The following is a 12,624-nucleotide window of genomic DNA, read 5'->3' on the forward strand; positions in this document are numbered from 1 at the left end:
ATTCTATATTTGATTAATTTTAAACATTTTCAAGAATGTTATGTATTCTATTTTGAAAATCTTATATTCTTATGTTTGATTTAAATATAATATTCATGAGAATTCATTTTATTTTTTCAAAATTACTCTTATTTGAATTTTTGTTTAAAAATGATAAATTCCTTCTAATATATAAAATATTATGACCCATAACCTTTTAAGAAGTTAAAAAATATCATTTTTTACACATTATATATATATGTGTGTATATATATAATATATATGTTTGTATGAATATGTGTATATATATATATATAGATATATACATATTTCAATATATATATGTGTTTATAAGAAAAAAGTTATAATAAACATGATCGTGAAATAGTTATGGGTTTATGAGAGGGTAAGGGATGTTTTAGTTTTTTTATTTGTTAAAAATTTTTCTGACTTCCCAAATCCATGAATTTTTTTTGTAAAAAAATTGATTAAAAATAAATTATGAAAATGCTATTTTCTTAGGATTAATTTTTAAAAAAATTATACCAAATACAAGAATATAAATTATTAACCTAACATTCTCATAAATTTAAAAATGTCTCTCCTACCAAACGTCCCTAAAAATTAGTTGACTCCTCATAGGTATGTAAGTCCAAAAATGATTTGAATTAAGCTCTCTGCATATAGGTTGGACGATCGAATTAATAATATGTCGATATCAATTCGACGAATTGTAAGTTAGATTCTCGTCCTCTACAAGGGTTAAAGGCTCAATTTGTGATTTATTTTCCTTGACGTAATCGAGGGTACGAACACTAAAAATCACGCAAAAATGATCATCCAAGAATGATTTGAATTAAGATTAATATCTATAAAACGTATAACCAGTTTACGAAGAAATGTTATTAATTTCTTAAAGAAGTGTTGTTAATTTTATGTACGTCAAAATTTTACCTATATATAGATATCTTGAAGTGTTGTAGAGGGAACCTTAAAGCGAGTGGTTTTTTACTCCGGGAGGAGGTTATGCGAAATGGCGGGAACAGGGGAAGCAGATTGTGAAGAATCGGATGGAAAGCAGTCCTTCTTCATATGGGATGACGAATCTCAGCTGTACTACCATGCTAGGTCAGCCCTATCGCCTTCAATTCTTCCACTCGTTTTCTCATAATATGTGAATACAAGCTAGGGTTCTGTCAAACCCTGATTGCCTTCTGTTTCTAGTTAGTTCTTCACGATTTCTTCCAATTCTGTGTGTGATTAAATTTGGGGAACGAAAAATTAGTCATATGATTTCCTGACCGCTGATCTCTGTGTGTGTTTATGTTTGTATTTGACGACTGATTGTTTATATCCATGAGTAATTGATTGCAGATTCTTGAATAAGCACAGCTTGTACTAATTTTTTTTTTAATTGAAAGCTAGCATGAGAGAAGGAATAGGTGCACTAATTCAAACCAAAAGATCTGAGTTGATACTTATTTTTCATGATCATTAAGTGAAGGGCGTACACTGCATGCTTATGCCCTTCAGAAAGAATTCCTTACTGTAAATCTCGTGTGCCCATATGAATTTATAAGTAATAGGAGACTAGTTGCGTTTAGGATCAAGCCTCTCATCTGGAGTATCTGTTTAATGTTATACCATTTTGATCCAGTATTCGTGTGCTTAAAACTATAAATTGAGTTCTGATTCCTGCAGCAGAAGCACGGATAATGTGGTCTTCCCATATATATGTTTCCACTTGCTTGATAGGCATTGTAATTGGATATTGACAGAGAAATTCGTCAAAAATCATACTGATCTCTTTTTCCTTGACAACAACATATCCAGCCTTTATCCCACTATGTGGGGTCGGCTACATGAATTCTAAACTTTCATGTATTTCTGTCTTTTGTCATATCTTCATTTAGGCCCATACACTTCATATCAAATTTTAATGTCTCTCCTAAAGTCTTATTGGGTCTGTCTTTACCTCTTTTTTTGACTAATTATTTCATTTCATCAACTCTCCTCACAAGAGCGTCTCTTGGTCTCCTTCTCACGTGACCAAACCATTTTAGTTTAGTCTCTCTCATCTTCTCCTTGATCGGCACTACTCCTACCTTATTACGAATAATCTCATTTCTAATTTTATCTTTTCTTATATGGCTACACATCCATTTTAGCATCCTCATCTCTGTTACGCTCGTCTTTTGCTCATGCCGGTATTTGACTGCCCAACATTCTGAGCCATATAACAAGACTGGTCTTATAGTTGTCCTATAGAATTTTCCTTTCAGTTTTAATGGGATTTTACCATCACATAACACCCCCGATGCATTTCTCCATTTTATCCAACCTGCCTTAATTTTTTGCGTGACATTATCGTGAATTTCTCCATCTTCTTGAATCACTGATCCCAAATATCGAAAGTGGTCTTTTCTTTGTAAGATTTGGTCTTTCAATTTTATTATAACATCATCCATTCTTGCATTCTTACTAAATTTACATTCCATATATTTTGTTTTCCTTCTACTTAATTTAAATCCCTTAGATTCTAAATTGTTTCTCCACAACTCAAGCTTAGTGTTCACTCCCTCTTTTGTTTCATCCACCAACACTATGTCATCTACAAATAGCATACACCATGGCATCTCTGTCTGAATGTGTTTAATGAGTTCATCCATTACTAAAGCATAAGTATGGACTTAGTGCAGAACCTTGATGCAGTTCCATTGTAATTTTAAACGGTTCAGTATTCCCTCCAGATATTCTAATTCTTGTCTCTGCACCGTGATACATGTCCTTAAGGGTTTGTATATAGGCTATTCGGACTTCTTTCTTCTCTAAAACCCTCCATAATACATCTCTAGGGACCTTATCATAGGCCTTTTCTAGATCTATAAACACTATATGCATGTCCTTCTGCTGATCCCGATACCTTTCCATTAGGCACCTCAATAGGTATATAGCTTCCCTTGTTAACCTACCTGGCATAAAACCAAACTGATTTTCCGAGACATTTGTTTCTTTTTTGAGCCTCTTTTCTCTTGAAATGAAATTAAATTGAATGGTTTGGAGAAGGAGTCCTACTAAATCTAACTATTATATGCATTTGAGGCATCACAATATATAATTGGTGAAAGTGTTTTTTATGTTAACTGATGTTACAATTCATACTTCAGTGGTCTTTGTGAAATTGTGATATTGAATTAGTATTTGTTTTAGTGGTTTGTGGAATACCTTTATAGAGAGAACAAGAAAAATATAAAAATATAATTTATTTTGTTGTAACTCCACCATATCCACACCCCTGTTTTCTTGAAATCAGTCTATCTGTCCATATATGATATATGCATGTGCACCCTGCCTATCATTTACTTTTATAGTTGATGAAAGTGTTAATTTTGTTTGTTAGATGATGTTTCAATTAATGACTCGAATGGTATTTGTCATATTGAATTTTTAGTTTTTTAGTGGTTTTTGCAGTACTTCTATAGAGATAACTAATATAAAAATATATATTTTATTTTTGTTGTATCTCTGTTGTATCCATATCCCTGTTTTCTTGAAATCACCCTATCTGTCCATATCTGTATCTGCACCCTGCCTCTCATATGGGGTCTACCTAATGGCCTCTTGCACTTTGTGTTGCTACTTTCTTAATGGTGTAGGTTGATATGCTATTTGTTCCCTATCACTGCTAATGTGATGTTCCCCTCAGATTGGAATTGGATGCCATCCTAATTGACTAATACAACTTACAACATTTGCATTTGGACGTTGGCCAAATCTGCATGTTATCCAAACCATGTGTTCCATGTGTTATTGGGAGTGGCTAGAACATAAGAAAGTGTATTCTATGAGTAAAATTGCAAGCTTACGTTTTCAAGTTGTCTGGAAGCCTCGAAAATTGGATGTCTTCATTTGGCAGTTATTTTTTAAGCTTTTTAGTTATTATATGTTGTGGCCAATGGATTACAGCTTCATACAAATAGGAAATCAGTTTCATTTGAACAGTTACTGCGATTTCATTGCCTTTTATTATATTACAAAGACTATTTCCTGTATTAATTGCATTTTCCCATATTGTTATGCTACCTAGTTGTGTTTGTCTGTGTAATATATGGGCCTATTTAAGAGAATTATAATGTTATTACTTGCTATTTCTATTATGTATTCATATTACCTTGCGTTAGTCACTGTTTGAGGGTGCTTGAAGTGTACTGGAGAATTCTTAAATCGTTTTTAGAACCCCCTTAGAATTTTCATAATTCTTTATTTTCAAAGGGGGCAGCTCTAGAAGCTGAGGGTGCTACCATGCACTAAGGTAAGGATCCTATATACATGGATGGTCAATTGGTGGTAGCCCTCTCTGCCCATGGATGTGGACTGAATTAAGGCTCAGATAATTTCACACTTCCAAAAGACTTCACATTACAAGTTGACTGGCACCTTCATTTGCCTTACTTTGTATCTTTTCTAAAAAATTGTTTTTAATAGTTTGATAACATTATTCTGCTGAATCTGCTGCAGTACTGGATTTTATCATGATCCCACTGCAGGCTGGTATTACAGCTGCAAAGATGGTCTCTATTACAAATTTGAAAATGGAAATTATGTACCGTTGGGGTCTGACCAGGTATACCCTTATTTTGACTGCATTTCAGACACTGTATTTAATAAAAGTTTTCGTGTACTGTGATTCATTATTTCAGTTTGCTCTTTAAGATCTTATTTTGTCCAGGGCAATCAATCTGAAATGCATCAGGGCTTGAACACTGATCTTAATAATTCCATTCAAGATGACCCTAATACGCTTGTACGTTCTTATAAAGATGTAGATTATTCATCTTGTCAAGTAGGTGAATCTGAAGCCAATTATGTAAGGGTTTCTGCTGATGAATCATCGACAGGTAAGATGACACACATATTGCTATGCCTACTATATTACAATGCTACTGCCATGTCTAATGTTGATAACCATGTAACAAACCACCATTTCCTCTACAAGAAGTTTGCAGTTGAGTTGAGATCGTTTGTATTTTTCTCTATGGCTACTATCTTGACAGGGTATTGCCATTTCCAATTTGATAATCATGTGGGCAATCATCCTTTCTTCTAGAAGTTTTACTGACTGCATAGATTGATGAAGGATAGTAGGGAACAGGTTTGGTGGGGAAAGGGGGGGGGGGGGAGAAGAAGAAGAAGAAGAAACCACAAACATATATATATATATATATATCTCCAACAGAAAAGATTGAGGGAGAAGCATAGTTCTGAAAGGCAATAGGCACATCGAGGCACAAATGGTCCTGGAGCCTGAGGCATGAGGCGCACGAGGCGAGGCGCACCTTTGCGAATCGAGGCACACTTTTAGAAAAAAAAAAGACTCAAAATCTTGTAAAATCATAAACAACTATCAAATTATCAATAATAATACATGCATATCACATGTGGTGGTATTTTTGTCAATAGGATCAGTTTCAAAGTAATTCCATGCCGACATTGATTGGCCTACTGCAACACAGTTCCAACTTCCACAAAATTCTCCAATCAACAAGAAAACAACCGTATAAAGAGAGAGTAGCAACCAGCAAGAGAAATTAAGCAAGTAGGCAAGAAATAATCAAATAAAACAAGTAAAGAACTCACAAGAGCAGGCTGGAACCAAGAAGGGGGAGGCTGTAACCGAGAATGGCAGCTGGTTTCGGTGGGTAGCGGGCTGCTTGACAGCTTGAAGAGCAGAGGAGAAGAGAGGAGAGGAAGAGAGGAGAAGTGCATGAGCTACGAGCAAGAGGAGAAGAGAGGAGGCAGGCGTGGCTTGACAGCAACGAGGAGAGGAAGTTCAGGCCGACCGGCGGCTGGCGCTAGAGAAGATGGGAGTTTCCGGCAGGTGGACAGCTTGAGGAGGGTGTTTCCAGCATCTCCCAAGGTGTTTCCAGCGGCTGGCTTGAAGGTCAGAAGGAGAGGGAGAAGATGGGAGTGACATCCGGACTCGGGAGGAAGATGGGAGTGACAACCGACCTGCCGACTTGGGCTGCCCAGGTTTTAAATAAAACCTAGGATTCATGAGGCGTGCCTCACACCCTGGCGCCTCGCCGTGCAAGACGAGGGCCTTCCGAAAAATGCGTCGCCTCGGCCCAGTCAAGGCGCCGAACTGGCGCCTTACACCTAAGTGCGCTTTTAACATCTATGGGAGAAGAGAGCAGTTGAGAGGAGAAATTTCTGAGAAAACAGTTCAATAACTACATTCACCTTCAAATACAAACATATATGTGTGTGTGTGTGTGTGTGTCCAACATAAAATTAAAAAAAAACCCAAAAATACTAGAAATTATGGAACACCCCAAGCATAAAATACATTCTAACATCTACTCCTACACCTATGATAAACCCATCCAAATCTTCCTCAGGACTGTCCTACACCTATGCTGGTTTTTAATTGATATGGTGTTGCTTGGATGAAATTTCTTTGCTGCAACAGAAAATATTAACTATTAATTTGAACCACAGCTTGGAGATAGAAAATAAATGTCTAACAGTTGAACTGAAACTGAAAATCTTTTTCTTAATTTACCATTTGCACTGCTGTGGTGCATGCAGTTATTTTCTAGTGTTTATTCCACATAGCATCATTGTCATATAACATGCCTTTTGTTACCCCCTACAAGTTACGTCATTATGTTAGAACTGCAGTCTATGACCAGAATTTTGATAATTGCTTAAAATGGCAGGTGTATGCCTGTTAAACGCCATTATCATTTGACTATCATAATCTTAAATGCCTTGACTTGATCAACTGACATTTTTAATAATAAATGTATTTGCTTAATACTAACAGTCCACAAAGAGTGCAACAGCAATCAAATGCCTGAATGCCCGCCTCCACCATCAGAATGGTCTGTACTTTACCTGTTACCTGTTCTTTTTCTTCACTTTTGACCCATGGGCTTCTTCAATAACTATATTCTAATTTAAATTGCTTTTATCAGGTTAGAAGATACTCTTATTGATCTTTATTTGTCCGGTTACTCCAACCAACCAACCGAAGCTGTTTATGATATGACAATGCCAGTGGAAACAGATTGTGGTGATAACTTGGGTTTACAATTCTATGGTTTGGCAAATTGTTTCTGTTCTGTTTGGGGAGAGACTGTTATGTTTTCTGGGAGACTTAAAAGGGGATCTGTTGTCAATTTGCAGGAAATGATGAACCTGAGGAACTGGAAGAAGGTGAATGGATTCCAGATGAAGACCATGAAGTAAATGATCCAAGTGGAAGAGTTTCAGATGAAGGTCTATATCATCTGAATATGAATCTTAAATATGATTGTCATATTATAGTAACTAATTTAGATTCCTGGTTGTCTTAATGTCTTTGTTTGTAATGATGGTACTTCTCCTAAAATGGAATGTATTTGCTTCTACTTCGCAAAACTTTGTCTAAACTTTGTCTATGTGTAGCATGGTCCACTTTTTGTGTGGCTCGGTGTCATAGGGCAGGACTTAACCTATATCAATGCTATGCACTTCATGATTGATTTTGTTGCATGAACAGGTCAGGCCATGAAACTTGGCCATATCACATTTTCACCATCTAATCTAGCTTCCATGTTCCTACATCTGAGCCTTGGCCATGGGGTGACAATGATCCATGTGTCCCCTTTCTTCACAGAACAAAGCTTGATCAGCTTAGGATAACATATACAGTGCCTTAGCCTTCAACCAAGGAACTTGAAGGCAATCTTCATTGAGGCTAGGCAGACTAATTCTCCATTGCCTTAGAAAGTGAAATATTTCCTGAGCATTTTCTCTACCCCTGGCACAAAGACTTGCTGTGGCTGTTGTCCTCCAATTAATTGTGCTCCTCAATGATTTACACTTGGTATTTCAACTCCTTTGTCTCCTAGGCAGTCTAGATCAACTGCAGGTCCTATGATTGATGTTGTGGCCTTGGAGCCCTCAAGCAGCATCATGATCCTCTTGCAGGAAAGACGGAGTTGTGTGCCTTGGTGGTTGGCGTTGATGTTTCTTCATGATGCTTGCCCCATTCTTATGAGTTTGCACTTGAACTAGTTTTTAGAGAAAGATCATCACAAGAAGACAACTACAAACATGAGAACCACACGTCCTTATCTCCCAATACATGAGAAGCACATCCTTTACAAACCTTTTGAGTTCCACCATGGATGTTGGAGCTACTGCAGGTTAAGCTCTCCACTGTAGGAGAGTCAAGATCAGCCAAAGGCAGTCACCTCTATGTTGTACTTTCTTGTGCTGATAACTTCTGCTTATATTATATACAAGGAACTGTCCATGGGCTCAGCACCCTCTCTGTTGCTCCCTTATCCCATCTCCAAGTAATGTGCGCCTCTCCCCCTTCTCCTGGGTAATTGGTGCACACCCAGTTCAGTTTCCAGATATCCACTGACCACTATTTCTCTCTCTCCTCAAAGACCATCTCTACTCTCACCCAAGCAGTCTCGGATGGTCAACATTATTCCATTATTTTTAGCAGATGTCACTTTTCCTTAAAGGGTGAGCTTGGCTACTCATTGTCACTTCTTCCTGCCATACAAATTACCAACCACTCTATTCTTTCTTTTGGAGAACCATTGACAAATTTTAATAGAGAATTTTACAGAATTAGGAACCATCCACTCTGTGAATCTGTAGCTTTTTACAGTCTGTAGTTTGTTTCATTTTTTGTTGCTTTCATCCATGTCTGGTTTTCCCTTGTTGAATGGAGATTTAACATGGCTATACTTAAAATCTTTAAAATGGTGGTTTCATTCCACTGTGTTGAGTACATGTCTCAGCTTTTTTCCTTTTGTCCCAACAGTTGCTTCTTGGGAAGAAGAAAACTGGCGTGCACAGTATGGTCAAGTAATTCAGTCTAGTGAAGATTCACTTCCAGATTTTCAGGTAGTGGATTTATGGGATTGGAGAGTGGTGACGGGAACCAAAAAGGATGGAAAAGGTCAGGCAGTGAGGCTGGTTGGGCGATTAGTGAGACAATCCACTAGACTTCATCCTGCAATGCCTTTGGGTGGTGGTCTACTTAAAACTGCTCCAATATGTGAAGTACATCTTGATCTGGTACGAGTTACATCAGGTTTGGTATTTGCTTCTATGTCATTAGCATGTTCAATTTTATCTATTTTTCAGGATGCTCCATTTAGTTGTCAAAAAGTGACAAAAATGAATTGACAATTTAAGAATGCTGGCTACTTTTTCATTGTGATTATTGCTGTAATACACCAAATCCCTCTTTCCCTTGTCACAACCTAAGGGAACTGTACAGATTAAAATGGAGTAAACCCATAAATTTCTGCTGAGGATTTTAATTACTCGGATCGAGCATCACCAACTTTTTTGTTGTTTTGTTTAGTTTTTCTGTCTTTTGTTCCTCCTTGTGTTCTATTTAGTATTTTTTTTATGAGACCCGTGATTTTGTTGAGATCACATGCAACAGTAATCAGGGTAGTCGAATTCAATTTAGACCATCTAATTCTTAAATGTTATACTTCAGATCTGAATACGATTTTCTAAATTTGGAACTACATTGCAAAGATAGTTGAAAGATTTTTCCATCCTGGGTTGAACCACTTAGATTCTTTCAGGGAAACTTTAATTTGCTACTCTTTCAGAAACTTTAATTTGACATTGTAGTTTTTCTTCTTTGCAGCTTCTATTATCACTGCTACTGGCCGTAAACTTTGATTGTTCTTTATCTGTTGTTTCACTTTTAATTCATAATGTTGTTGTTACAAGTAATATATGGCAAATTTATATATTCCAGGGCAGGTGTATAAGTTGAGGAGTCCTAGTGTTAGATACTTGGCCTCCTTGTCAACTTATGATTCCTCCAACCCAACTAAAGATTGGGGCTTCCCAGAATTGTCAATTGATCAGAAAATTCAAGACCTATCTGGATCCAGTGGGAAGACTATAACTGGAGTCCCTGTACACAAAGATTTGTCTTCATTGCCAGATCCAATTGACACATCAAAAAGTGTAAGTTCTTTTTTATGAATTGAAAGCTGGGTGGGTTTGGGGCTGAAACAAGACATCTTGTAAGTTTTTTTGGTAAGCAGGGCTGAGCATCCATTCTCCTTATGCATAGTTGTTTTATGCAGGATTCTGAAGGAATTTGTTAGAGAAAAATTTAGGACGTATAAGTTAATGAAAGAAGATAAAGATAGGTGCAAGTGGCTCTAAAATGATGGAGTGAACCAGATCATGTAAACTGGTTTCAATCAATTCCCACACCATTTATACTAATTCGATAACTAAATAACCATCCTGTAATTACCAGTTCGACTGTGCTAAGCTGTTTCTTATGAAATTGCGTATTCCACACAATCGCTTATGGTAATAACGATAGACTAATGTTAAGCAGCGATAGTGTATACTTATCACTTATCGGCAGTGTTTGTAATTGTTTGTGCTATGTAAATATCAACTCTTATCGGTTCAACTGCAGTCATGAGAGCGCAGGTAAGCCAGTCTCACATGCTTTTTGGAAAAGCTTCACCAGCTTAATGGTCTGGCAGTTTGGCTGTTCTAAGTTTCCAAAAATCATGGAATCTTTTTTTAGCATTAACCTGTTCTATAAAGATGTCATCTTTTTCTCTCATCTGAGCAATCATCTGCATGACCCAGATTTTCTTCTGTATCTGATTGGGGCATCGCATATCGTCTCCGAGTTGGATTATATTTTGGCTCACACTTGTTTCTTGTGTAGCATGGAGGCAATGCCTACAGGGATCGAGCTGCGGAGAGAAGGGCTTTGCATGGTGGTTTTGGTGTGGGTCCAGGACAAAAGAAATCAACAGAGAGCAATGATTCTGTATCATCGCCTGTTTCTACAGAGGAAGCTGCAGGCGAAGCCTTAAACATGTCATTTGGAGCTGGTAGCTATGCCAGGAGGCTTTTGGAAGGCATGGGCTGGAAAGAGGTATAAACTTTCAAATGCATAGTTTCTCAAAATTTTATTTCGGATGGAACCAGTGCCAGTTTATAATTTTCCTCAAGAAATGGATGGTACAATGTCTGATTTTCTTATTTGGTTGTGGCACTGGCACTGACCTTTGAAACCCAACCCCATCCCACCCACCCACCCCCCAAACAAAAAAAAGGGTTTTGGGTCCCCCCCCAAACAAAAAGAAGGGTTTTGGGTTAACCTGTCCAGACCCACTTCCATGAAACATGTTTCCTTCTTTTGAGAGTTAAAACCCAGAACAAAGTGTTAGTATTAACCTGGCAAAAACTCTAGATGTGGGAAAGGGAGACGCACATGTGACAGAGTGAGGCCTATTTGGGTCGTGTTATAAATGCCCTGGGTAAACCTGTTGATGGTAGAGGTGAACAACTTGCATCAGTATCTCAATTTAAATAACATTGCCGGTTAGGGCTTGAAACAATTTTCAGTTATTGGGCTTATTAGATGGATGAGGCAACAACCAAAGAACTTGAAAATCATTTGTCTATTCGCCAAATATGCATGCAGGGGGAGGCACTTGGCAGCAGTTCAAAGGGCTTGATAGAACCGATAAAGGCAGTGGGAAACAAAGGAACTGCAGGATTGGGTTGGGATCAGAGCAGAAGAAAGCATCTCCGAGCCGGAGACTGACAGCCCCAGCCTATCAAGATTTGGAAGTGAGACCTCTATTTGCTTGCCCTTGATATGGTTCTTGGATAAGAAGCTGCTTGGAGGAAGAAGATGCAAGAGGTGTACTTTGTTGTGTAGAGTAGCTCCCCTTCGAACTAGAAGTATCATACATTTTGCTGTATGCGTTTGAATTGCGTGCACTCTGATGATGATATGACCTTTGAAGGGAAAAAAATAAAAATTTTGTTCTCTTTTTGTGCAAATATTTGTTTATCATCCATTTTGGACTAGGTAGACCCTGCTTATGGTAAGTGACCTGTTAAAGTGGGCTATATCACTGCGCTGCTAGCTACATCAGCAACAGATAGGAACAAATTGCAATAGCCAGTGCACTGCTAAAAGATCCACATATTTTATGGTAAGTGACCTGTTAAAGTGGGCTATATCACTGCGCTGGTAGCTACATCAGCAACAGATAGAAACAAATTGCAATAGCCAGTGCACTGCTAAAAGATCCACATATTTTTGTTTTGTACTTTTATATTTTTTTATGTGATTAATTAAATTTTTTATTATTTTAATTATATCTATATATTCATATTTTTGAATCAATTTAATCTTACTATTTTAATCTTTTTTTCACAACTTGAATTTTTTATTGTTCCAATTATACTTTTATATCTATATTTTTTAATTGATTTAATTCATATTACTTTGACAAGTAAAAAAGTAAAATTAAATTAATTCATCTTTTTTTTATACATCAAAATATAAGAGTTAAATTGATTCAAAAATATAAATATAGAAATGTAATTAAAATTATAAATTTTGGTCATCACACAAAAAAAAATGTCAAAATATAAAAATTAAATTGATTTAAAAATGTTGATACAAAAGTGTAATTATAATAATAAAAAATTTAAGTGACCACACAAAAAAAAAAAACATAAAAATACAAAAATAAAAGTATGTGACGATATCATGCATGTTTGTACTTTCTGTTGCTTGAATGTTGTAAATTGTTATTTTTATTTGTTTTGCAATGT

The 12,624-nt window shown here is 36.7% G+C and overlaps 1 protein-coding gene across 4 annotated transcripts; it reads left to right on the top strand.

The window, feature by feature from the left end:
• Positions 1-969: 969 nt before the first annotated feature.
• Positions 970-11,862, top strand: LOC127790734 (uncharacterized). 4 transcript variants are annotated; one of them, XM_052320371.1, is made up of 10 exons: positions 970-1,107; positions 4,498-4,603; positions 4,709-4,877; positions 6,806-6,863; positions 6,957-7,081; positions 7,168-7,260; positions 8,807-9,079; positions 9,767-9,981; positions 10,712-10,924; positions 11,477-11,861. In XM_052320371.1, exons 1-10 carry the CDS (start codon positions 1,013-1,015, stop codon positions 11,597-11,599), a joined length of 1,470 nt encoding a protein of 489 aa, XP_052176331.1. In that variant the 5' UTR covers positions 970-1,012; the 3' UTR covers positions 11,600-11,861. The 4 variants fall into 4 exon arrangements, with proteins under 4 accessions (XP_052176331.1, XP_052176332.1, XP_052176333.1 ...); XM_052320372.1 differs by having other exon boundaries at positions 976-1,107; positions 8,807-9,063; positions 9,772-9,981; positions 11,477-11,862; XM_052320373.1 differs by having other exon boundaries at positions 976-1,107; positions 6,957-7,054.
• Positions 11,863-12,624: the final 762 nt, after the last annotated feature.

The sequence above is a fragment of the Diospyros lotus genome, chromosome 14, assembly GCF_014633365.1.
Source record: "Diospyros lotus cultivar Yz01 chromosome 14, ASM1463336v1, whole genome shotgun sequence".
In the NCBI taxonomy this organism is placed as follows: Eukaryota; Viridiplantae; Streptophyta; class Magnoliopsida; order Ericales; family Ebenaceae; genus Diospyros; species Diospyros lotus.